We start from the raw sequence: 26333 nt of genomic DNA on the forward strand, positions 1-26333 counted from the left end.
TGTGAGACCTTTGAATATTTGTTTGTTAAAGCCATCATTTTTTTTATGTTAACATTTCTTCCACTCTCTTTTCTTGCTTCTTTTCTTCTGACGATTCTTGTCTCACAGTCACTATTCATGGAAATTCTTTTCATTAATATAATGGCTTGCACTACCCTTCTATTCTTCCAACATGTTTTCGATCGACCTTTCCACGATCTAAATAAACTCAGGTCTCCCGGGTCTACAGATTCCAGGGCCATGGTGTAGATCTTTTTTCTTTCTTTAAAAGCTAAAACAATAAAACAAATTCGGTTTGTTAGTCCCTCCTGTTCAATAGGCACAATTACTGTTGTTCTCTGATACAAAGGCCCCTTCATATATACAAAAACTGTTTTAAAAATCATTATCACGGTTAATTATGAAATTTAGAATCTAAAAGAGTGCAATATTACCTATTAGCCGTTTTGTGTGTAAATTGAGATAAAGCAGCTGTCTAAGACGGTGATCTTTTTTCTTTTCTTTTTTACTGCGTGTGCTGATGTGCTACCAGATACAGACAAAGGAAAATCAAAACGCCTATATATGTGCCTAGCTGTATTTAATTGGCTAATTTGAATCACCTTCTTCACAGCCTACCTTCCATTGCCTTTTTACTTGAGCTGGTGTCAATATATAGATCTGCGTTCCAAATCAAAAATGGCAAGGATTGACACCTTTTTGGTCTTGGAGCTGCTTCCAAAGGACTTGCAGAATATCAGGATTGTTCAGCATTTTCTCTTTTCGCTTGGAAGCAATGTTAATGATGCCGATTTGCCGCTCAGACGAATCTCAAGCTTCTTTGGCATCTGTTCCCGAAATTATTATCAAGGTAAGCTGGCGAACCAAAGGCTCTATCATAGATTTATTTATTTATTTATTTAAAATCATCTTGACTCTATAGTTTCAAAATATCTTACTTTCCCCCCTTTCCTTTACTTTTTTTTCTAGCCCAATGCCTTCGTCTTTGGCTTCTCAACCTTTGGAAACAAAGACAAATTCAAATATCCCTGTAGACTTACCTTTTACTACAGAATCTGTACACGAGGATCTATTTCCTTCCGATCAAAGTAATTCTTCTGGTCTACCCAACCAAGACTCGATTTATGTGGACAAAAGCCAGGATTTATTGAAAGAAGCGACATGGCAAACAAAACTTCTTATTCTTGTTTGCATGCTCTCTTTACCAGGTAGACAAATATCTAAATATTTAAATAATTAAATAATTAAATAATTTTATTTTATTTTATTTTATTAATTGATCTAAAGTCGGCTGCCATTACCTTGAAGCTACCATGGGTACCCTCAAGACAACATTAAAAAATGTAAGCATGTTCGCCAACGTTTGCTTTCTATCCCCTATTTTCCTTTTTCCTTTTATCCTATTTATCTGCAATAAATATGCCAAAAACAAAACCGCTGAAATTTTCATATTCCGTACAAGAAACAATACATACAACCATAAAATTCTTACAAAATTTTAACACATCCATGTAGTCTATGCATATCAACAATACCCAATTCAGTATCCTACTATCATCTGTCTCACTAGTTAATACAATTCTCCCCTTACTGGCCGGTACATTTGTGGATGATTTGTCTAGTGTAGGCTCAATTCGTGGCTCTACTCTAGTAAGCACAGTGATTTTCTCTGGAAGTCTTATGGTGTCCCTAGCCGCTGAACGCAACAGCTATCCAGTCATGATAACTGGCCAGATAATATACGGACTTGGAGGAGGCATGATTGTAACCATGCAAGAAGCAATCTTGTCTCGCTGGTTCCGAGACAGACAACTAGCTATTGTGATCGGCATCTTATTGTCCTTTGCTAGACTTACGAAATGGGCAGCCAAGATGGTCTGCTATCCGATTGTAAACTCAACTCAATCACACGCCTGGCCTATCCATGTGGCAACTATTCTCTGTGGCGTCGGCATAGTTATGAACTTTCTCTATTGGGCTGTTATGTACCGCCATGGATGCTCCACTGTGTACGGAAAAGAAATCTCACAACCGATAACTGGTTACCAGAGTCAGTTTGCCGCATCCCAATCCCCCAATAATGGTCGTTCATCTTTCAGATGGTCTTCAAGGATGTTTTTGCTACTTCCAAGTACTTTCTGGATGGTTCCATGGGTCCAGTTGGTCATGTCAAGTGTCTTGAGTAGCTTTGATGATGTTGCAACGTAAGTCAAAACCAAGAAGTGAAAAAAAAAACACAAAGATGAGACCTGAATTTAATTGAATGCCTGACATTGTTCTATTAGGGAATTTATCCAGTTTAGATACAATACAACAAGCGTGATGGCTGGGGTAATATAGATTTTAAAACAATAGCAAGAGTGCTTCTTTTGACTAAAAATTCGGTTGTTGTTATTTAGTACCAAAGTAGTCTTACCCAGGTAATGCCAATTGTGGTGGCACCAATCATGGGTATAATTGTACACCGCTATGGCAAGCGTCTGACAAGTCGTAAGTTTCGAAAAAAAGATGCGTTTTTATGTTGTTTTTGCGCTAATGGTATTTTTTTAAAAATATATATATATGTAGTATTTTTTGCTACACTTATATTGATTTTATCAATGGTATTGTTGGCTTATACCTGGGTAACACCTGCGGTAGGAATGATTTTGTTTTCATTGGCACTTGCTCTTGGCCCGGTATCGGTCTTGAGTTCAACATCACTCTTGCTACCTCATGAGTTGGCTGGGACAGGCATGGGGCTACACAAATGTGCAAACAATATCGGATCAACCATTGTGTCTGTGTTGATAGGATATGTCCAGGACCTGACCTTCCATGATGGCGACCCTCACGATGACCAACAGGATTTGGAATCAGAGTATGACGGTGTCATGATATTCTTCCTCATAATGGGTTGTTTTTCGACTCTTATAGCGATTTTGTTTTGGGTAATGGACAGTCGACTTCTCTCTGGCTGGCTCCAGGCAGACATCAAGGAACGAGAGCGCCGAATTGAACAGGTCAAACTTGAGCAGACAGAATCAAAATATGAGAACAAGAATTTGTTTGATACAAAATCGCTCCAGAAGATCGGAAGTCAGATGAGGACAAAACCTACTTACGTATACGTGTCATTTTATGGATTCTGGCTGGTTGTTTCTTGGGTCATCTTTTTTGCATTTGCTCTAATGCCTGTCTACCAAAAATACAACATTTAACTTTTTGTATATAATCTAATCATATCATATCATATCATATCATATCATATCATATCATATCATATCGTACCCTAACCTAACATATCATATAACACAACATAACATAACACAACATAACATAACATAACATAACATAAAGCATAATAAGCCAATTAAAATTACACACAGAATGAGAAGTCTAAACAAAATCTCGGGTTGTACACCATACTTGTACCGATGTTTCCATGACGACATTCAGAGTTGCAAACAATCTAAATTTGGAAGGATTAACGAGAAAGGAGGTCTTTAATGTAATGTGACAGGGGAAAAATTGGGTCCTATTGGCTGGCTAAAGATTTATAAGTATTTAATGTCAGTGGTCCGACAACATTTTCTCTTGTTCTTCTCACCTACTAATTTCTCATGTCTTCTCCTTTGCCTGTAAATGCAAAGAAGCAACCAGGAGCCGAAGGTAGCTCAGCCTACGACGACTACCTATCTAGCTCCTTTGATCGTGTATCTTCCACAGCTCGCCTCGGCACATCTCCTATCCATCCTAGCATTATCTATAGCACATCTCCCTCCAAAAGCATTGGAGGTCTCTCAAACCGTACCTATGGCAGTATGGTCAATCTGAATGCTGATCTAGATCGCGTTCCAACTAATCATTCTGGTCTATTCCGTCCGACCCAGTATGGAGACAACCTTGGTGTTGACCTTCCAGAGGACCAAGTTGCCAGGGCTGTCAGACGTCACCTTATCGACACATCTCCTGCCTCTTCCCTGTACGGATCATCTCCTCGCCAGAGTATTGCCGGCAGCATCAAGCAAGCTGCGGCAGACGATGGTTCCGACGACAACCAGTCTGGATACTCTAATCCTCCGATCACCAGTGTCCACCAATTGCCAGGCGGTTCCATTACCCATGATATTTACAAATGGTCAGAGGCCCAGGAAAATGAACAGGCTAGTCGTAACAAACGCTCAAAGTCCTTATCCTTTGATCGTCCACCCGCAGATCCTGGTTTTGCCAACCTCAAAGATCCCGGAGGATTCCGTCGCCATTTCATTTCTAAAAAAGCCGCACAACAAGGCAAACGCCCCCCTCATTGGATGACAAACACATTTGTTGATTTCTTGGCTTTGTACGGTCATTTCGGTGGTGAGGATCTTAGTGATGATGAAGATGAAGAAGAGGATATGGCTGCAGAACGCCGCCGCCGCCGCCGAGATTCTAGACGCCATACACTAACAGGAGATGACGAGCTTTCGCCGTTGATCCGTCAAGCTCAGGAGAATGCCCCCGAAGGTACAGCCACACCATCCAAGGCTGTATTCTTGCTTTTAAAATCATTCATTGGCACTGGTAAGTAATCAAAATGAATGTGTTATGGGTGCACCTTTTCTTTTTCTAAAAATTGTTTATTTGTTTGTTTAGGTGTCATGTTTTTGCCCAAAGCGTATGTAATTTAAGCCGATAAATCGGCCACAACTAAATAAAAAAATAAAAAAAAATACCGCATTTCACTGACCATCTTAATAACTTCAAAATCTAGGTTCTCCAATGGCGGTCTATTTTTTTCCACGGTGGTACTGAGTGTGATTGCTATTGTGTCTCTTTACAGTTTCCTCTTGCTGGTCGAGACACGTAACAAAGTGCCGGTTTCTTTTGGTGATATTGGTGGCCTTTTATTCGGTCCTGGAATGCGTATGGCCGTTTTGATGGCTATTACTGTGTCTCAAGTAAGTATGGGTGAAAATAATAATAATATGCGTGGGGATTTATGATGAAGGCGTATTTATTATTGTTATTATTTCAGATTGGGTTTGTCTGTGCTTATATGGTCTTTGTTGCACAAAGTCTTCAGGCATTAGTAGAGTCCGTCTCCAATTGCAAGACAGACATCCCGCTGGCCTACCTGATTCTGGGTCAGATTGCCGTCTTTGTCCCACTTGCAATGATCCGGAAGATCCAGAAACTTTCGGTGTTTGCTCTCGTTGCAGATGTGTTTATCCTTCTTGGTTTGGTCTATCTGTATTATTATGACTTCTTGACTCTTGCTCTTCATGGAGTTGGAAACATTGAATGGATGGTCAACACCAGCTCATTTCCTCTCTTCATCGGTACTGCCGTATTCACCTTTGAAGGTGTCGGTCTGGGTAAATATGATTTGTGAAAAAAATCTTTTGACATTTGTGGCTAATTGTTTATTAGTTATTCCAATCACTGAGTCAATGAAGGAACCCAATAGATTTCCTAAGGTCCTCTCATACACTATGATCTTCATTACCCTTTTGTTTCTCTCCGTCGGTTTCATTTCTTACCTTGCATTTGGTGAAGAAGTCCAGACCGTCATCTTGCTTAATTTACCCCCAGGGCCTGCAGTAAACACCATCCAGGCCCTTTATGCAGTCGCCATCTGTCTGTCAATTCCCTTACAGCTCTTCCCCGCCATCCGTATTGTCGAGACCGGCCTTTTTACCCGATCAGGAAAACACGACCAGATTGTTAAATGGCAAAAGAATGGATTCCGATTTTTGACGGTTCTGGTGTGCGCTGTGGTGGCCATTGCTGGTTCGGCTGATTTGGATAAGTTTGTGTCTTTGGTCGGCTCTGTATGTTGTGTCCCACTCTGTTTCTTCTTCCCTCCATTGTTCCATCTCAAAGGAGTGGCTCGTTCATGGACCCAAAAGACCATTGATATTACTATTATCGTCTTCGGCTTGATTGCAATGGTATATACCACTTTTATTACCGTCTCTCTCTGGTCCGCAGAAGGTGAAGGTGCTGCGCCAATTTCAAGATGCACACCCCCTGGTCATTAGAGGGCATGTTCTTTTAACCTATTTACATTACAACATTCCCCCTTTATTATTACCCCCAAATCCTTTCCATTCTTGTTTTTTTTTTCTCTTTCATCATTAAATAATTATCTCACAATACATACAAGGGATTCAAATGTTTATTATTCTTATTCTTATTATCTGTTACTATTACTATTATTTTTATAATTATTTTTATTCTATAAAAGAGAAAGAGAAAGAGAAAGAGAAAGAGAAAGAGAGAAATGAAGAAATGAAAGAAACATATATAGAACATATTAAACATATCCCAAGCTCTAAATGTGTATACAATGATGATTGAAATGTCAAATGCAAGAAGTAATTTGTTTCTTTTGAAAGATTATATAGTAGCGGTAGTAGGTGGCAACTCTCTTCCTGCCTTTGCCCACTCTTCGAGAACTTGACCTGGTTCTCCAAGAACTTCAAAGGCACGAATACGGCGGTTGTACTTATGTTCACACATCACACCACTCTTACCCACCACAACACGTTCTATATCTGATCGCATGTTCTTCTCGCCCTCTTTTACATATGCACGAACACCATCAATCATAATAGGTCCGTCGGGTTTAAAGTGTTCGTGAGTCTGGGTTCTGTATCTGTGGACGGTATCATAGCATTTTAGACGACCACAGGTATTCAGGAACTGAGTCGAGCAGGAAGAACAACAGAGCATCAACAGGTTACATGAGGCATGAGTACAGTTTTGATACTGACTACTGGGCTGGCCACACAGGTGACACTTTCCAAACACCTCATCTGTAATAGTTTCACCCAAACGAGCATCAAATGTAAAGTTCTTTCCTTTGAACAACGACTTTTCTTCTTGGCCCTGAATCCAGCGTCCATATGCTGTCACACCGCCCTCAACCAAGTGAACTGTTTCAAACCCAGAAGCCGATTGAAGAATTGCACCTGCCTTGGAGCATCGAATGCCACCTGTGCAGTACATAAACACCTCTTGGTTACGAGGAACGTCCTTGACGATTTCATTCATGGCCTTGATACTGCCTCTAAAGGTATCCACATCTGGACGAGTGGCTCCTTCAAAATAACCAATATGACTATTGAAAAGATTGTATATATAAATTAAAATCTAATGAGCCAGTTTAGTATATTAATATTCCGGTTTTTACCTTTCATATTGGTTTCTCATATCAATTAACACAGGATCCTTGCCGTGCTTTGCTTTATATTCAGCCAATTTCTTGTGCCATTCAGCAGGAGAGAGATGCGATGGTTGGTTAGACAGATTGTAGCTTGTTGGATCCAGTCCATCAGCCACAAGCTAAAGCGAGCAAAAAGAAAATAAGTAACAAAATCTTTGAGTACCATAGGCTCTAATTGGCCAAGTACTTGCCTGTTTTCTAATTCGAACATGGAGAGCTCTAAATGCTCTCTGGCCATGTTCAGTACCCAGGTTAAGGTCCATCAATGTATCACCAAGTCTAGGCTTAATTACTGTGCTGCAATAGGTACGCAGAGCATCAACATATTTTTCTGGGCAAGATAACTGGGCATTGATTCCTTCAGTAGACAAATAAATTCGGCCAACGATATGCCATTGTTTAAGATCATCCAGAAGCTGTTCCCTCCATGGACCCAATTCTTCTTTAGCGAGCGTGTGAAAGCGATAGAAGGACAGGGTTTTGAATGTGGATGGATCCAGGGAAGGTGAGTTTCTAAGAGTCGTAGCAGTGGATACGGAACTCGAGGCTACGGTAGAGGATAGGCGGGTGCCATGGCACACGAGGAATTCTGCTATCCGAGGTGATCTGTGTGTCATTACTAGTAAAGGTGGGCGTACTGATAGTGTTGTCTGACTACTTTTGAGTGTTTGGTTGTTGGAATGAGCACATGTGGAGTGATTGCGTCGTTTCGACAAGGAATTGAATCGTAGAGTAAGTCGTCGCAACATTCTTGGCCAAGTCTACACACACAAGCGAATTAAGAGAAATATAAGTAAAAGAGTAGTGCCTGTCATGGCAGGCTAGTTTTTTAAAAATAATAATAATAATAATAATGTAAATCAGGCCATTGTGCTCAGGGCCCGTAGTCACAACGACAAAGCTGGGCTGAAAATATCAGTTTTCCTACCAGTTTCATTTATGGTCCGTTAAAGTTTTCCTTGAGCACAGGTTTGCTTCCGTTGCCAAGATCCGGGATCTCTGTGTATAGTCACACAAATCAAGAATATTGCTCTATTATATGAATGGCTGAAGTACTAGTTAGATGAAGAAACTAATCTATGGTAGATACCTCTTTAGATTATACAAACTATTTCATAATCGTACTTTTATTAGACAAGACGTCAACGGAGCGGAGTAAGCTTGACGGAAGTATAACTTGCTGCCGAGAAGAAAAAATACAGGGAATAAAACAGAACATATGAAGCAACTGTGATGGTAATTTTATAATATTACCTAAAATTGGTCTGGAATAAAGTAGATTGTCAATAAGCAATATATTTATGATTAATTTAAGATAAGTGGATACCAAACGATAACCATGACAGCATAGTCTACCTTTCTTTTTTCTTTATTTAATTAAGACATGAATGTATTATTCACTATTCACTTTACAACAAACTCACTCACATAAAATGACAAACTTATGGACAGTTAACCAGGATAATTTGAAGTTTTCACAGGACTTGTTTACGTCATGTTTATTACATTATTAACTTTAAATTGGCAGATACTTGAGCGATATATTTACCACAAAGATAGTCTCTTTCAAGACGATTGATAAGTCTACTTAATAGGACCTTCAAAAAGAAGGAAGGAAAGAAATGAAAAATGTAGTAATTAATTAAGGTTATATGCTTTGTTCCTATAGCAAATTAATCGTACGATAATATTTTTACAGCTAAATCTTGAAAGAACTATCTGACTAGTGTGGCTTAATAAACAGTTTGAAAACGGGGAGCAATTATATTACTTTTATTGCTGATAGGAATTTGAAGCCACTAAATATTCCTATGGGAGTCAACAAAGTGATCGACCTTTCGATACAAATACTTTTAACTTTTAAATATACACGGACTCAACTCTTCTCAATCTCTTAAATTCAATTAGCAAACTTAATTTGAGCTAGAATATAAAACGATTACCCATACTGTTTAGCAAAATGTGCTAGATCTAAGAAAATACGTTATCCCTGACCAAAGTCAAACGGAATTACTGTCACCGATATTACAGCAAGAGATATAAGAAATGCATTCTACCATATGCTTAAAGTATATAATATATAACCTATTTTACTAATGATCAAATTTTGAGACGAATGAAGGTATTAATCACAATAGTTTTTTTTCAATTATCGATAAATATTACACACAAATTGAATGATCTTACATATACAGTGAATACAGAAATACGAAATATCTTCGTGAAGGAAACGTAAACAGAAAATATCACATAATGGATATGCTATATCCATGGTCAAATCAAAGCTTATTCTCTCTATTGAGAAAGTTTTCAAGGATTGTATTTTAAGTAAGCACACAAAACATTTAGAGAAATGGTAAAAAGTTGTTATCGGGATTGTTGAATTGAGGTTCATAGTTGTCAAAAAAAACAGATCAAATAATGCTTAGTACCAACAATTAAAATTATTACTCCCAATAAATCTTGAAAAATATTTCTTTAACTTCACAAGGAGTTTATTAAGGTTGGCAAGAATATATATTTACATTAAAAAGTAATATTTCATAAAATTATATCGCATATATACATCTTTTTACCATCTATCTAAAGTCTCGGTATTTGTAGATTTGGTGTTGATTAATAAAATGCGCAATAATCTGGGTCGGTCTTTTTGTACAATAGGGGACATCAATTGTCAATATTCGTCGTTATTTGAGAAAACAGTTTGAAAAGTTCCTCTAGCCAATAAGACTCGTTTAGTATGGATTCCCTAATAATTGCAAAGAATACTTGTAAATTGAAAGTACCTTTTATTTTTTCTTATTTTTTTTTAATTTTCATAATACAAAAAAAAATTAAGTAGGAGCTATTTAATAAGTCAGTTATTTGTATTCCATACTGAAAGTGCAAAATGTTAAATAGTTTAATAAATAGATAAATATTTTGTTTTTAATATATCTCTAATAAGGAGTTATATCTTAAGTAGATATTAGTTCTTAAATATGGACTACATAGTAGCTCTCACTCATAAATAAATATATCCTTTGGGAGGCTTATATATTTCATATGTTGATAAAAGAATATGGGCGCATTTTTTGTTCAGAACCCGATGTTTATTTTATGCGCCGTGACTTTTACTTTTACGCCCAGATGGCTTTGACGAAAAAAAAAATTCTTTTAAAACGGGGGAGTGAATAGATTTTTTAATTTTCTTCTTTACTCGCGGTTTGTATCTTCTCCATTTTAATTGATACAGTAAAATCAGATATTATCATTCTATCTTGTACAAAGATGCAAGTCAATACTAAGCTGTGGTCCCGGTAATTATGCTTAATTATCGATGCGGTATAGAGCTTGTCAGTCTATGCCTCGCGTATTTCGTAGGGATCTGAGGGTTTCCTGCTATGCGTGTTCGATGTTAGATTGTAGTCATCTCAAGTCTTCTGCGCATGACGTGGCATTTGTAAGCGGCCTTAATTTCTCAACCTCGGTTGGGGAGAAGATCCTGTTGCATAATCTGATTGTAATGTCGATGGCGGATGCTGCTTTTTTTCTCTTATACAAAACGTGGGAAACTCTGAGGGTTTTCTGACTTAAACGCTTGGTGGGACGTAGTGGCGAACACACCTTACACTTTTGTGTGCTAGCCAGTGGCTCTATCTGCCTAGTGGCTTATTAAGGTGATAATAATCTCCAACCGAGTCTCTCTCGTTTTTGCGAGAGAATCTTGAGCCGACCATACCTCAAGATAAGCAATATTTTTATTTATAGCAGGTATGTAATAAATAAATAAAAACATTCATTGACAATATACTAATCTTAACTTTTTTGAATATTTAGATAAAGTAAAGCCAAGGTAACCACCTTGAACCAGCTCAGCAAAGTTCTTAGACTTGAGCGTTCACCTACTTTAATTGTCTTTTTTTTGTTTTTTTTAATCAATATATAAAAGACCTTAATAAAGTCAAAGTTACATATACTTTATTTAAACAAATGAAGTGAAATAGTATATAATATTATACGCGTTTTTTAAATCTATCTATTAAAGTCAACTCTAGTTTTGAATTACTCTGTCAAAAGATTAAAGACTCGCAATCTAATGCGTTTTGACACCCACAAAAAATAAAAGCAAGAGCATTGCTTTCTTCCTCATTTTAATAATCTAATCCAACATGCAAGTCACATCATTAGAAAACGTTCGCAGCTCATATTAAAGGTGTGATTCCTATAAACACGAATGCATTATGTACATCCATTTAACAGGTTTCGGTGCAACCCAGATTTCATCGGTGGTTACCATGAGTCTGACCAATGTCAAATGCACCACTAAAAGAGTTATTAAACATAATCTCGAAATCATAGAAAAGGGGTTTGAAGGGACTCATTTACCTCATATTCTAGGCTGTTAGCTTTTTTAAAGATGAAAATACTCGTCTGTAGAAAGACGATAATCAATTGTCTCAAGAGGTTGGGCTTCGGATCATATATCATAGCTCATAAGCCAATCTTGACAGATGACCAACGAAGGAGTATATTTTGGTTAATTAATTATAATTTACAGTCAAATGTGATGATAGAGAAGCCAAAGTTATCAGAGAAGTTGGCGAAAGGTTCAAGAAAGAAAATATAATCGAGGAAACCTAGTGAGGAAGGCGGAAGGGTAGTGTGATGATTTGGAGCTGTTTTTGAGCCGACAGTGATTAGAGTTTTTGGTATTCCTAGATGGTAATATACACCAAAATCAATAAGTGAAAACTTTGGCTTACAGCTTTCCTTCCTTCGTTCAAAAATTATTTGTGGGGACAGAGCAGGTACCTCGTATTTCAAGAAGAAAAAGCTAGCTGCCACACCAGCTCTTATTCAAGGTGGTGGAAAGGCAACCATGATGAGATTTGGATTTTAGCTACTGAACAGCCCAAAACCTGAATCTCAACATAATTGAGCGCCTCTGGTGAGCTATCAAGATATATACGAGTAATTAGATAGCCAAAATTATTTATTTAGATAATTTGAAAGTTGTCATGCAACAAGAGTGGCAAAGAATAGACGAACTTTTATCAACTCTGACAGGCAGTATGTAATATTAATACCAAGGAAGGTCATAACAAATATTAATATTTTATTTATTTTTATATTTCAATAACAAGCATGTGTATCATATTGCATTGTGTTTGAAGCTCGAAGGCTTTGGTGATGGACAATTGCATGTTGAAGATAGGCCATAATTTCTCGTGCGTTTTTTTAGGCTCAAAGGTCGAAATGTTTTTGACGGACTGTACATAATTGCAGGAAATAACAGGAATTGAAATTTAACTTTGCATATATGACAAAGTTATGAACCTTAAAACATTTCCTAAGAACTTTATATATTCCCAGTAATATCATATCTTTTAGAAAACATGATATTTAGAGCCCTAAACTTATATATTCTCTTTAATACTTTAATGACTTTTACGGGTACTGCCAGCAGCTTTTGCATTGCCCTAAAACTGCATACTTGAAAGAAAGCCATTTTTCTTAATCTTCTAATATTTTTTTTAAAAAAGGATTAAATCCATCAAATAATCGTGTATTTGGCTGATAAGATTAGGCTTGAATGAGATTGTAGAGTATTAAATAAAATTTATAAATTAGTTAATAATCTATACATCCTTGGTATCGCATAAGAAAGAAGTGTAAATAATAAAATTAGGAGACAGAAAATCAATATACACTAAATATTATTACTAAAAGTCATCATTGCGTTTTGTAACAAAGGCTAATAGAAGTCTAGATTGAATATTCGTAGATTTAATTGGGCATATAGACTTTTATTTGATTTTGTAACCACTCGAATAATTTTATCAAATTTCCACTTACAACTATCAGAATAAACAACAGTTTTCATTTCGATATTAGACTTAAGGCTTCAAAATAAACTTGGGGCGTTCTAAGCAAGTAATAGTAAGTTTATTTGACATTAAATTGATTCTAAAGTTATTGATACTCTTTGCAATCTTTTCTCTATAATGCGTATTTTCTTGTCTGTTCAAGGTTGACCACTCCCATGGTAAGCAGGTTCGATGCCTTATTAAGAAATTTTTGTAGGGTTTAAACAAGACTCCGCATTGGCCGCGTCAGCAACCGTCATAATTTAGATACCGCAAATGTAACGTCAACATATAAGATACAAGCATGGGCAAGGGCAAGAGGAATTAATTGATTAAGTTTCTTCCTTTCTTCAAACAATTTCTCAATAACCATAATGTGCTACCGTACTCCTTGTTCTAAATGCGGAAAGACTACCTGGGCCGGTAATGTCCCTTAATTACCAATCCGAATCATTACTAAATACATTTTTTTATATCTTAAGGTTGTGGCAAGCATATCGATCAAGCTCTCGCTGGTTTGAGCCCCGAAGAGATTTGCCAGTGCAAGGAACCTCAGCCTGAGAAGAAGTAAATCTCGCTCCACAAAAGCTTTTTACCTTTCCCATTCGATCGAGAAAACATCATGAAATCTAAATATATATATGTAACAAGGTGTTCAATCCAATAAACAGCCCATCTGTTTGGTTCCTATATTTTCCCAAATTCCATACAATAAACAAATCTTTTTTTGTTTTTCATTTCTTTTTTTTTTGGTTCCATGTCTTTTTCATTTTTATTTTTGATTTGCACCGTTTGGTCATTGTCTAAGTATTTAAGCGTTGAGGTTGTAAAGCATGTTGTTGCCACCCTCTCTGTTGCTGGGCAAGTATGTGACGTTACGGGAGTTGGCCAAGGTCTGTGCAATCTCCTTTGAGGCCTCAATACGTCTGAAAGCAATGATACTGTGGAGCCCAAAAACAAATAATACAATTAGTCATAATTTCCCAATGTACAAGATATATTATATATATATATATATTTAAATTTACCCAGCACCAGCCTTCTCCAAAGAGTCAGAAATCAATTCAGCAGCCTGAGCATCACCCTCAGCACGGATAATGGCAGCCTGTCTCTCCTGCTCGGCACGCTCGACAATGAACTTTGCACGCTCAGCCTCCTGCTGGGCAATCTGCTTCTGCTCAACAGCGTTGGTGAACTCCTTACCAAAGGTCATATGGGTCTACAAAAAAATCATGTTAGACAAAATCACAGGATGTATTATAGCTCAAATTACGTACAATAGAGACATCATCCAAAGCAATGTTGAACTCTCTGGCACGCTTGTAGAGCTCCTCGCGGATTCTGGCAGAGACGACCTCACGCTGGGTGATCAACTCACTAGCGTCGAACTGGGCAACAACAGCCTTCAAGACTTCGTTACCAATGGAGGGAAGAACTCTCTCATCGTAGTCTTGACCGAGGTTCTGGTAGATAGCAGGCAACTGCTTAAGCTCAGGGCGGTGGAGAACACGGAGAGTGAGTGAAATCATCTGCATATCCTTGGAACCAGTGGTGGTAGAGATGTTGCGAGGCTTGGTACGAGTATCGAACTGAATAGCGCGCTGGAGCCAAGGTACAAGGAAGTGAGTTCCCTCACCAACCGACAAGGGCTTGACACCCTGAATACGGTCAAAAATAACAGCACGGTGGCCACCCTGGACTATAAGTCAATGTGTCAGAAGTGCAAACTCTTTCTCCTTATTTTTTTTTTTAAATTTGAAATGAAGATTTTTGACCACAAAAATAAACTTACCATCGTACATGGCAGACTGAATGCCACCGATGGCAACGCTGACGGGAATGGCGTACTTGGCAATGGTCTGGAGCACGGCGGCCATGGTTGATTATGTGAGAAGAGGTGTGTGCGTTTCTGCGACGTCAACTAAAAAAATAATAACAACTACCCTAAAATTGCGTGACTGTTCTCTCCTGAGCAACAACCCCAGTCAGCAATTCTAGGCACACTACTTGAAGATCAAAGACATTTTTTTATCTTGATACATCTCTTCAATTGTGATATCTAATAGAAATGTATTTTATAAAAGAATACGTACAGAGTATAGCTTAAATTAATTAAAAGCGGGAAAACATAAGAAAAAGTACTGTAAATCGTTAATTTTGAATAAAAAACTTGGATTATTACAAGAGAATCTCTAAATTATTACCAAATACATCTCTTAAGTACTGTGTGCGCCAAACACAGTTTTTAATAATATATAGCGTTCATTCAAGTCCTCGTATTTCTCCGTAGTGCTAAAAGTCTTTGGATAAAATGTTTTTCTATTTTAACAATAAAAAAAAGATATCCCGAATTTCCATCATAACATCAACCATATACTTCTTCAATATAATCAACGCGTGCTGATGTGATTCCTTTAAGAATGCGCACAATAGCTTAGAACAGAGTTATTTTTCACCGTTTGAGAGTGGGATGTAAAGAAGTAAAAAGAGTAAAAGATATTCAGTTTTGGAAAAGAAAACCCTATCTCTGGGATTATCGCTTTTAAAGAATCCTTTGACAGGTCGGTGATTCATTTTCATTTTACTCTCACAGCCTGTCCCACCGCATCCTCAGTGGTTGGGTACACACACGCAAAAGTGCAAAAATACAATAAACATATATATACACCTGTGTGCATGTGTGTACATGCACGCGTGTATTCTTATTAGTGCACTGTGGTTTAGTGATAGAGAGCAAGAAGAGGCTTAGAGTACTATTTAATCTCCGTCAACCAAGGAAAGAGAAGCCAGAAGAGAATGAGACAAGACACCACCGCCAGCCATGAAGTACTCGGTTGAATCTACGCCGACGGCAGCCAGCAGTCTCCATCCTCATCTACACACTTCATTAACTATCGAACAACCTCAGACAAACTGTTACTTCGACCTTCTCTACGAATTGCCACCAAGTGTATTTGTGGATCCTAACCAACTTACTAGCCTTTATCGTCAAGTTGCGGTGTACGGCGAGACTGATTTGGAAGCACCACTGGAACATGTTCAAGAAAAACGGGGTAGTGTAGTCCATCTACGCTTCTCTTCATTACCTTCTGAAGTAGATCTTCCACTTCATCTACGCTACCAAAGTCCTTCAATTTACAGCAGCTATCGTCCTATTACCATTCCTCGCCCTCTCGCAGGCTGGACCTGCACCAATTCACCAGGATTTCCTCCATTGTTGACGAATACACTGACCCTCCTTCCGCACAATACGTCATATGCTACATTTGACCCTATTCCTCAAGAAAATTCTAAATTAACGCTTCAAGTACCCGTAGGTCGTGTAGGGGATATGAGTATTGTTGAAATAGGCACACTTGGATGTGTAACCTTGGGTACTTTGTGGATTATGGTTGCATTGTGGGCATCAATCATCAAAAGACGCCGATACGAAGCCAAAGGCAAGAGAAGAAAGTCAGAATAAGAATTGGAAAAAAAGATGTTTATTTGAAATACAAAACAATGCAAATAATATAATCACAGATCGATCAAAGGAGCCTCTTCAACATATTGTCTGTGGGCCTGTTGAGATATAATATGGAAAGCTTGAGGCTGAGGCTGGTTGTCGTGTGTAGTAGGTGGTGTGTACCCTGGGTTTACTGCAGGTGTAATCTCATGCGCTGCTGCCTGTTGAAGATATTGTTGAGAATATTGCTGTTGCTGTTGTTGCTGCTGCTGTTGTTGCTGTTGTTGCTGCTGTTGCTGTTGTTGCTGCTGTTGCTGTTGTTGCTGTTGTTGCTGCTGTTGCTGTTGTTGCTGTTGTTGAATATATTGACGTTGCTGCTGTTGATATTGCTGCTCTGCTAAAAAGCTTTCAGCTGCATGTTGTGAAGTTCGACGTTGCTGAGCCATCGTTTGTGCTGCCCTTTGTTGGTCACCAATATTTTGTTGTTCTTGTAATAGTCTCTGCTCATCAGTATACTGAGTTGGAACAACTTGTTCTGGTTGCTGCTTTACTATAAGGCGCGCATGTTGATGAGCTGCTAGTTGGGCTTGCTGCTGAGGGGTTAGTACTACTGGGCTGGTGCTATGTGGATAATGTCTTGGAAGCGGATACTGAGCTGATGTAGCGTCAGATGTAATTGGTGGGGTTTGTGGGGCTTGTGGAAATTGTGGTATGTTCGCAAAAGATTGGTTTTGTGGAAATTGTGGTGGTTGTGGAAAGGGAATTTGCTGTGAAGTCCCGTAGGGTTCATAGGGCTGGTGAGTACCTCCATTATAACCTGTGTAGGTAGCTAAAGATGGATGTGCTATTTTCTTCTGAGAGTTTGCAAGGCGCTCTTCCAATAATCTGTCGTATGAGCTGATGGCTGCATTTAATTTTTCATGAAACTCAATAAACATCCCTGAAAAAAAAAGCTAAATTTAGTCTTTCATTGTCCAAATTATATCAAATTCATGGTTCTTACTGTGTTTACGGCTAACTTCATCCAGATTTCTGACAAGTTTAGGCTGGAGAGTACCGATTTGTGTATACAAGTTGTTGACCTGTGTATCTTTAGATACATCTTCACCAGATGCATATATTCGCTCCATAAGAGTAGAGAACAATTGTATGTTTTCCATCTCTACAGTAACCATATCTGAATTTTTCTTTACGCTGCTCATCGACCCTCTTCCTCCTGAATTTTCTAAATCTTTTAAAGACGCAGCAACAGCAGCTTCAAAATCAATTTCTTCTTGTTCTTTTATCTGCTCAGTTGTCTCTGGCTCCTTAGTAAGTTTGGTTTTTACGTAGCCGCTTCCATGTCCTTGCATATTTTCAGCTTCCTGGAGTGAGAGTTCAATAGCCTTTTTTATATCGTCTTCAAAAGGATCAGAATCTACAGCAGCAGAGTCTGCAGTGGTAACGGTGGTAGTGGTAGTAGTAGTAGTAGTGGCTGCTAGCCCAGTAGTACTATTATTGTTGTTTGGACGTTTCTGTGGTTGTACAGAAGCGTGTTTTGAGGACGCATCCTTTTTTGTGATTTTGGCTAACTTGAGCTTGATATAACACCCATCGCATACTCTGACTTCCTCTGGAATAGCAAGATGTGGCAAAGGCATATTTTTTGATGAACACTGCTGGCAAAAAGTATCTCCGCATTGTCTGCAATGATGCTATAATAGTAGTATAAGCAAGTGCTGCTTATATTTAATCTATCTTACCTTTCTATTGGTCATTGTAAATGCAACTCTGCATCGCTCGCATACTTCAGAATCCGTCCATTCTGGTGGCTATTGTTGACAGTATATCAGTGAATTATATTATTTACACACTGCATAAATGTATATTTCTATAAGTGTATATACCGCAGATGTCTCCAGCATAATAGAATCAATGGGCTCAGTAACAGGTGGAAAAACGTAACCTTCTGCTCTTAATAGACTATATGTGTCTGTCATGTACGATAAGCTTGGTTTGGCCTTTGCTGCCAAACCCCATGTTTGTATGGCAGTCAAGATCCTTTTCTTGACGTCCAAATTACAGATAGCCTACAAGATTGATTGATGAGATTTTTTTTTATGATTTGTGAAGATAATATTGGTGTAAGCAGTGCTTACTGGAGATCTAAGAAGACGAGTAATTTCATCCATGTATTCTCTGCTTGCAATTTCACGCACAAATGGATCACCCCCGTTTTTGACACAGGTGTCTGTAAGCTATATTTATATTAGTTTGGTGAGTTTGTCTATTACACACCAAAAAAAAACTTACATTAATTGTCATCAAGACGACATTAGGATTCTTGTGGTTCAATCTACGCTTTAATGTTCGCATTGCATCTCTAGCATTCACACGTTTGCTTCGTATCTGGTCGCTGATATCAAGATAGAGAACAAGATTATCTTGACCGGTTGGAAGCAGCTCAGAGGTTGCATTCTCTGCTCAATTCAAATCAGCAATTGCTAATAGTAATAAATAGTAATCTTACCAACAAGGTCATCAAAAGCATTAGAACCCCACCAGGATGACATTGAAAAGAAAGATGATGTCTATTTAGAATCCCGACACCCCTTCTTTTTTATGCTCTTTTTTTATTTTTTATTTTATTTCGACCAAAAGAATTACACTCGTGACTTTGGAACACTTATAACTTCCAAGAAGGCAGGAAAGTAACGATTGAATTATAGAAATCCACGCGAGGATAATTTGCTACTTATTAATTCGTAGAAGACAAATTTAATTGTTTGTCCTGCCTAATTACATTTGACCATGTTAATTAGAATTGCTATTGCTATTGCTCTCTGTGCGCCATAATTGGCGTATGTATAAATTGCATTTACTTTTATCCAAGGAGCAAAATAGACATATTACTATACGAAAAAGGTTTTCAAAAAGATTGTTCAAATGAAATATCCTTATTTTTTTATGTAATCTCTAGTAAGGTTGCATAAACACTGTCATTAAGTCAACAAAGATTTCTATTTGAATACAAATTAATTAAGCGTGATAGTCTACTATTGATAGTGCAATTATATAAAAGCTACATATTTTACTGATCTTCAATATTATATGACAACTTATTGGGAGCCATACAGTCAATATCTTTTACAGAAAGGCATTTCATTTCAATATTCTCCATATTTTTAAATCAATTATAGATAAAATAAAATAAACCCCGCTAAGATAATGTCCGTGTTGCGCGCGTCGCGCCTATTATAGGTTAATTCATAGAAAAGAAGCGCGAGACTGACAAGTCGCCATACCAAACAGCCAAAGCGGGGAGGCAAGAAAGACTGACCGTCAAATTATTTTTTACAATCTTGAACAAACACAACAATGCACCGGGAATCCAGCCCTTCCTCATCAAAACCAGGGCGCTCCTCTTCTTCCTCTCAATCACCACTACCATTTAGACTTTCTCTCTCTAAAAAACCAAAAAAACTTGGTTCCGAATCCACAGCAATTAGCACTAGTGTAAGTTGATTTCCAGAACAAATTTAATGATTTTTACAATGATCATTTTCCTAAAGATCTTGGTTCTAATTCAATCTTTACTTTATGTTCTCGAAATAATTTTAATTTTAAAATATTTCTTTCTTTATGGATTTGCATTTATTACAGTCTAAACAAAATTCGCCTGATGTGTCTGAAAGCTCTTTAAATAGTACGATCAAAGCCAAGGATGAGGATGACGAAGACGATATCCAATTTGATTCAATTACGCCTCGCATAAATACCTTAGACACAGACGGGGAATCTATGGATACTTCAGAAAACAGTTCAGAGGATGAATACATTGAAGATTCTGCAAAAAAAAACATTTCAAATAGAATCAAACCAGATATTTCATCCGCAAAACCTCGTCCAACAGTTAGAGATACAAATTCTGAAAGCAAATCGGCACAATCGACGGATTTACAACCACTGTTTCTAGGTGAAGACACATTTTCAGAAGCATCTGTTAAAGAATGGCAGACTCCACGTATAAAAGCTTGGGAATCCCGCAGATCGGTAATTTGGCTTGATATGGATTTATTTGATCTTTCATTCTTTTTTTTGGGAATTGCTAATTTGGTTCTATGATTATAAAGACTCCAGAAACATTTTATTTCAGATTTGTCGGTAAGGTTAATTGGAGAATGTATATGTGTATGTGTATTCTATCTTTATTAACATAATTGCATGAAATTTAGCTCCTGGAGAGGGACAAAGTAACGGAAAATGGTCAAAAGAAGAACACAAATGTTTTATGGACCGATATGAAGAGTGGATTGCTAGTGGGCGGAAAATGGGTCATTCTTGGGGATTATTTAGTATAAAAATTCCTCACAGAGTAAGATCTTTCGAGACCGAGTGTATATACTACGTACTGTGATGTATTGACATAATGGATAGGTGGGCTATCAATGCATGAACTATTACCGAAGACTAGTAAGGAGAGGAGAGATCAAGGATAATGCATATGACACTACAAATGGTGTATTGAAGCACGTTGGCAGAGAGCGAGCCAGTGTTACGATAAGCAGCACGGAACTGGGACCTGAATGGGAAACAGAACATGTCAAAAATATAGAAAAGAATGTCAACAACTGGATAAAAGAGTTTCATAATAGTACTGGAAGGTAATATGAGATCCAATATTAAAAAAATAGGTATTGAGCTTTGAACCATTAATTGTTTTGTCTGTATTTTTTTTGCTTCTGCTTTTATAAAATGCAGAAAACCATCAGGCAAATCGAAAACCGAAAAACTCGTAGTAAGGCGTAGTGTACCAATTGGCGACCTTATTAAAGCGCAACCAGCACGAAAGAGAAAGCGAGTTTCGGAAATAAATCCAGACGAAGAAGATTTTATGGAAATGCAGGAGGATGAACCTGAGAGAATGAATGTCTCAACACACCCAATCGATTGGGAAGAAGGGTGGAAAGAACGTCTGGAGAACTACAAGGATTTTATGAAGTAAGCCTTGATACAGCAAAAACAGCAAAAACTAAAAAAAAAGCCTATACATATATTTCTATTAGACCCTTTCTCGATACAGAAACCAGAGAAAATTATTGGCATGCAAAACAACGGTGGCGTCAAGGGCTCGTTACAACAGAAATGTATGTGTGATAATTAATATGAGTAAGCAACATGACGTTGTGATTAAACAATATTCTGATAGGTTATTAGCGAAGAAACCAATCCAAAGACTAGTGCCTCAAGAAACTACTGAACCAATTATCAAACCTCTCGCCAATCGAATGCAAGCATCTCTTTCTCGTTTCTTTGCTGGTGTCAAAAAACTAAAGGTGGATACACCCGAAGAATTGATTTCGAATGTCAGAATTCCCAACGATCTATTCAGTGGTGTAAGACACATACTACCTTTGAAAATGGCAATAGAGAAGAAAACAGGAAGAACCAAAACAATATATTATGAAGTTGATGATATCATGGACTCAATCAAAACTATTGATGAAGTGTTGGAAAATGTACCAGAACACTTGTCTCATCAGTCTCCGTTAGAAGGTGTTCTTGTAGACCCACCGTGGGAATTTTATGTAAACGATGGGCGTAATGATGGGCGCTGTACGTGGAATCTGAAAAATATGGTAAGCTCCTACATATAAAGTATTGATAATTGTACTAAAATGCGAATGATAATAATATATGTATATTTGGTGTTTCAGGCCATGTTAATGGACAAGATTCTGGATAAAATGACAGCAGGGCTCATATTTATATGGACACACAAGTTAATCCAGGCGGATGTTGTCAAGCTAATGTCTACTTTAGGTACATACTATGGTTAATGCTTACAACGGTATGCTTATTATTCTTGTCTATAGGCTGTAAATACGTTGAGAATCTTGTGTGGTTCAAAAAGTCAGTTAACAATGTTCAGTTGGATCAACCTAGCCCTTATATCAGTTCAGCCAAAGAAATTCTGCTAATGTTTAAAAAGGTGTGTGAAACAGCACAAATGTATAATAAAAGGAGCATACAAAGCTTATAAGACGATTATATTTCTAGGGAGAAGGTTTTGAATTGAGGCATCAACGTTCAGCAGATGTTATTATTGAATTTGAATCACCAAGGGAAGAATGGATTCATGATGGTAAAAAGCGAACTAAATATATATATAAGAAATAAGGATATTCGCTAATGTTATGATATTTCGTTTTATAGAATATACTGAGCCAAAACCTAATGCTGTATACGAAATGATCGAAACATTATTACCAAAGGCTGCTTATGATGAAACGCTGGGACGTGGCCGATTCTTAGAGCTGTAAGTGAAATCCCTATTATGATATATTTAAAGAAAACTGTGTGAAAAGTACTGAAAATGATGTTGTAGATGGTCTAAACGAGTTTCTCCAAAGAGAGAAGGGTGGATCTCATTTCATCAGAAAAAGTATCCTTTGGTAATGACAGCCGATCCTCAAATACAAGACACTGAAATGTGTATAAAAGATGAATTCAGCAACATGTCAATAAAGGAATATATCAAGAACGAAGATCGAATAATGGATGAGGATATGTTAGAAGGATAAAATAAATACAAGAGATAAATAAAAATAATAAAAATAATATCACAATCAAAAGAGTATCTGTCTCCATCAAATGAAAGTTCATTACTTATCATTTTGTGTGTGCTTTGGATGTCGTCCATTTGTTTTTATTGCTAATGAGAAATGAATATCTGTGTCTTGAATAAATCATTCAAATAATATTTCAGTGTGCTTTTCGTATAGTGGATGATATAGAAGAAATGACCCAGCCTAATCTACTCAAGATGCATGGCATCCACAAGGGAAGTAGTCATTCTGTTAAGTGTTTCTAAAAGCATGTCAACGATTTGAGAAAACCAAAATTGTCTTTTTTTTAAAAACATGTACGACTTACCTTCTACATCCGCCAATGAAGTATCCTTTTTGGCAGCCACCAAATATATCTCCGTGTAATCTTCAATACTCTTTGTGCGTACACTATCTATTGACGAGCGGCTAAAATGCTCTTCAAATGAGCATCCCTTGTCTTCTCCACGATTGTCTCCATTCTTCTTGTCGTTGCTATTTTCTTGGTCTGATGCTTCTGATGTTGAAGTTGTTTCCGATGCTTTTGGCACATTATCCGTCTCTTCTGTTGAAGTTTCTGTATCATTTGCTGGCTTGTCTTTTGTGTCTTTTATGTCCTCGTTTTTTCGATCTCTTGTTAGTACTGTGTTGTAAAGCCTGTGTCCCGCAATCCAATAGTTGGCTATTGAACGTGTGTATATTTCGGTAGTGCGAGGTAGTCTAGATCATACTCATAAGCACACCATAATATATAAAAGAAAAGTTAAGGAATTTCACAGCAATGTTACCTTTCAAAATCTTCTTTGAGGTCCAGTAACTGGAGAAGCATATCGTTGGTCATTGGAATACCCCCTACAAACTTTCCATCGTTCTGATACTTTGAGATAATCCGACCTTGTTGATTAACCATTGTAGATTTCATGTTGAGGGTAGCATTGTCATAATAAAAACATTTATAATGTTTTCCCAAGGAATTACTATAGTATCCATAGTATTATTATTTTAGATACAGAAAAAAGTACTATTTATACAATAAGTGTTTACCTCTTTTCTTGAGCACTTCTGACATTGGAAACAATGGCTTCAGTAATCCCATTCAGGTTCTGCTCTTCTACCATGTATTTTTCTAACATGCTGTAGAATTTTTGATCTGCTAATAAATCCTCGGCTTCTTGTGAAAATGAAGGAAGCAAGAAAGACCATACAATATTGGCTTTGTGCTGTTATAAAAAAAGGTGTAAGTAATCTCTTTCTTTTTATAAAAATTATTAAAGAATAATAATTGTAGATATATTGGGCTAACCTTGTAGATGACTAAGTAATATTCTGTCAAGATTTCATCTTCATCATCTTTGGAATGTCCATAAGTGCTGTTGTGTGGTTTGTCAGGGGAGGTATCAAGAGCAGACCTGCTGCTAAGATATACTTGTGCCATTTCTATACGAGTGACTGTCCTCTCATCTCCATTCATGTCGACTGAAGTTGACTGAACAAGACCTGTTAGATATTTACCATTTTTTGGGTTGATATCCATTGTGTCAGGGTTAGCATCGGCTTCTATTTCTGGCGCAGCCTCTGCTGTGTCCAAAAGATCGGGAAGGGAGGTCTGAGACCCTACAGCTGAAACAGGTGCAGAAGTAACGGGAGCCGTTGTTTTAGTAGACAACGAAGAAGTAAAGAATCCCAGGAAATGTGATTGTGAAATTGACTTTGTAAAGAACTTAAGGCCCGAGATCTATCGGATTATATGACACTTTAGACTCAAGAATTAAGCGTGGAGTTTGATTATTCCAAGACATGCCTTATCTTTCTTGGCATCTGTCAATTCTCGGTCTGCTTGTCTCTGTTTGACTTCTTTCTCTCGGGCTATGCTCTTCTCGATACGTTTAAAGACATATTTTCTTAGTGCGCAGACATCTCTTATGTTCAGGGATGGGGACCTGTAAAGTAACCCCCCTTCATCTGAATCAAATACAAGCACATGATCTATGGACTGGTTGAATCTCTCGTGAAGGGCACGATCCAACTCATGTACTTTGAGATAGTTTGTTCTTAATATAGGTTGCACAGGAACACCGTTGAATACAGCCGAGAATACCATAGTATCTAGTCGGTCAAAATCCCATTTCCATATCCACTCAGAGAAGAACTCTTCGATGCAGTGCATGAGAGATCGAGTTCGCTGTCGGCTAGGAAGACCGCTTATATCTTCGTCGTCTTGATAGAGAATATACGAGAATGTACCATGAAGGAGCTAGAACCCAAGGATATTTATGCCTATAAGTATTCCCTTTCTAGATCTATTATCAACCATTACTTTGAACTGCTCATAACCAATCTTCAGTACAGACTCAAGCGCACGGTCACTCAGTTGGGTATCTAGATATTCAGTGACAAGCTTTTCTTTTCCTTTTGCGTCTCTAATCTGTCTTCGAAGGATACCGAGCTCTACGCACATATACATCCAAAAACCAGGTTCTGGTTGAAGAAATATCATGCGGTTCTTCTGTGTGTGGACATTCTGCGTGGGCTTGGAAGGTGAAAAAGCGCTGGTTTTGAACAAGGACAGTGGAGTGTCAAGTGCCTTTATGATTTCCGTATTCCTTCTTATCAACTTACGAAGTAAATTTGACCAAGGCCTGAGCTAGGCCAACTTGTTTCATCTTAACATCAGCTGGGACGACTCGCTTGGCTGTATAATATAGGATCTGGTCTTTTGTGTTTTCTTCAGTGGGTCCGAGCGATGGATTGTAGACACAAAAGTAAGAAAGCATAGGAGACGTCTTGCCTAGCATGGGAGCATGAAGACCGTCATCCTTGTTAGCTGATTGGCTTTCTTCATGTAGTGATTGCGTAGTCATAGTAGAGCTGAAAAGTGATTATGTTTTTTCTCTTTGTACTTGTCTAAAAGGGTAATTTTTCTATCTGTCGCTTACCACAGACGCGGTCAATGCAGTGACATCATTGGACGGCAACTGTCCAATCAACCAGTGGTTCTTTGTTCCCCAATTACTACCAATTATTAGTATTATTGGCTATTTTGATGGCTGAATGGATTAACCAAATTAAATACTTTTATATATATATATTAAAGAGGTATATTGAATCGTGTATTTTGATGGTAATGATTCTTTCGTTTATTGCTACCAAAGAAAATGTCTGTGCTTGTATCCCAAGTATGAGACCCCGACATACAATGGACAGATAGTTTGGATCTGCAAAACCCCTTGGTTATATCTTTTCTACATCTTGTTTAACTA

The 26333-nt window shown here is 37.6% G+C and overlaps 10 protein-coding genes across 10 annotated transcripts; 6 read left to right on the plus strand and 4 right to left on the minus strand.

Annotated features, from left to right (window-relative positions):
* Positions 1-678: 678 nt before the first annotated feature.
* PHYBLDRAFT_165215 (hypothetical protein) lies at positions 679-3200 on the plus strand (the record flags this gene model as incomplete). Its single annotated transcript, XM_018435181.1, has 7 exons — positions 679-850; positions 1035-1208; positions 1288-1343; positions 1516-2204; positions 2286-2331; positions 2400-2490; positions 2569-3200. 7 exons carry the CDS (start codon positions 679-681, stop codon positions 3198-3200), a joined length of 1860 nt encoding a protein of 619 aa, XP_018294736.1.
* Positions 3201-3803: 603 nt separating this feature from the next.
* On the plus strand, positions 3804-6005 carry PHYBLDRAFT_109340 (hypothetical protein; the record flags this gene model as incomplete). The annotated part of the gene is made up of 5 exons (XM_018428105.1): positions 3804-4545; positions 4618-4639; positions 4736-4922; positions 5000-5339; positions 5395-6005. The coding sequence occupies 5 exons, from the start codon at positions 3804-3806 to the stop codon at positions 6003-6005; spliced, it is 1902 nt and encodes a 633-aa protein (XP_018294737.1).
* A 358-nt stretch (positions 6006-6363) lies between these two features.
* Positions 6364-7941, minus strand: PHYBLDRAFT_165217 (hypothetical protein; the record flags this gene model as incomplete). The annotated part of the gene is made up of 3 exons (XM_018435182.1): positions 6364-7087; positions 7160-7311; positions 7402-7941. 3 exons carry the CDS (start codon positions 7939-7941, stop codon positions 6364-6366), a joined length of 1416 nt encoding a protein of 471 aa, XP_018294738.1.
* Positions 7942-10403: 2462 nt separating this feature from the next.
* Positions 10404-11055, plus strand: PHYBLDRAFT_157982 (hypothetical protein). Its single transcript, XM_018433711.1, has 2 exons — positions 10404-10945; positions 11012-11055. Exon 1 carries the CDS (start codon positions 10512-10514, stop codon positions 10761-10763), a length of 252 nt encoding a protein of 83 aa, XP_018294739.1. The 5' UTR covers positions 10404-10511; the 3' UTR covers positions 10764-10945; positions 11012-11055.
* Positions 11056-11415: 360 nt separating this feature from the next.
* PHYBLDRAFT_63093 (hypothetical protein) lies at positions 11416-12074 on the plus strand (the record flags this gene model as incomplete). The annotated part of the gene is made up of 3 exons (XM_018441071.1): positions 11416-11575; positions 11733-11814; positions 11921-12074. The coding sequence occupies 3 exons, from the start codon at positions 11416-11418 to the stop codon at positions 12072-12074; spliced, it is 396 nt and encodes a 131-aa protein (XP_018294740.1).
* A 1718-nt stretch (positions 12075-13792) lies between these two features.
* Positions 13793-14926, minus strand: PHYBLDRAFT_122897 (hypothetical protein). Its single transcript, XM_018428894.1, has 4 exons — positions 14834-14926; positions 14319-14740; positions 14070-14260; positions 13793-13982 (listed from the first exon to the last, which is right to left on the minus strand). The coding sequence occupies exons 1-4, from the start codon at positions 14916-14918 to the stop codon at positions 13853-13855; spliced, it is 828 nt and encodes a 275-aa protein (XP_018294741.1). The 5' UTR covers positions 14919-14926; the 3' UTR covers positions 13793-13852.
* A 936-nt stretch (positions 14927-15862) lies between these two features.
* On the plus strand, positions 15863-16504 carry PHYBLDRAFT_142216 (hypothetical protein; the record flags this gene model as incomplete). Its single annotated transcript, XM_018430759.1, has 1 exon — positions 15863-16504. The coding sequence occupies one exon, from the start codon at positions 15863-15865 to the stop codon at positions 16502-16504; it is 642 nt and encodes a 213-aa protein (XP_018294742.1).
* Positions 16505-18327: 1823 nt separating this feature from the next.
* PHYBLDRAFT_109142 (hypothetical protein) lies at positions 18328-19041 on the minus strand (the record flags this gene model as incomplete). Its single annotated transcript, XM_018428094.1, has 4 exons — positions 18328-18555; positions 18625-18723; positions 18779-18945; positions 18996-19041. Coding segments are annotated over 4 exons (540 nt in total), but the record flags the coding sequence as incomplete, so codon positions are not given.
* An 802-nt stretch (positions 19042-19843) lies between these two features.
* On the plus strand, positions 19844-23049 carry PHYBLDRAFT_63089 (Homeodomain-like DNA binding domain-containing transcription factor; the record flags this gene model as incomplete). The annotated part of the gene is made up of 13 exons (XM_018441070.1): positions 19844-19981; positions 20129-20518; positions 20599-20629; positions 20701-20840; positions 20903-21129; positions 21227-21466; positions 21532-21612; positions 21675-22104; positions 22183-22288; positions 22342-22457; positions 22526-22610; positions 22682-22784; positions 22854-23049. 13 exons carry the CDS (start codon positions 19844-19846, stop codon positions 23047-23049), a joined length of 2283 nt encoding a protein of 760 aa, XP_018294744.1.
* Positions 23050-23282: 233 nt separating this feature from the next.
* On the minus strand, positions 23283-25934 carry PHYBLDRAFT_142219 (hypothetical protein; the record flags this gene model as incomplete). The annotated part of the gene is made up of 8 exons (XM_018430760.1): positions 23283-23335; positions 23402-23793; positions 23862-24050; positions 24118-24293; positions 24377-24808; positions 24926-25327; positions 25391-25622; positions 25693-25934. 8 exons carry the CDS (start codon positions 25932-25934, stop codon positions 23283-23285), a joined length of 2118 nt encoding a protein of 705 aa, XP_018294745.1.
* Between the last annotated feature and the right edge of the window lie 399 nt (positions 25935-26333).

This window comes from Phycomyces blakesleeanus (assembly GCF_001638985.1).
Source record: "Phycomyces blakesleeanus NRRL 1555(-) unplaced genomic scaffold PHYBLscaffold_5, whole genome shotgun sequence".
NCBI classification, from domain to species: Eukaryota; Fungi; Mucoromycota; class Mucoromycetes; order Mucorales; family Phycomycetaceae; genus Phycomyces; species Phycomyces blakesleeanus.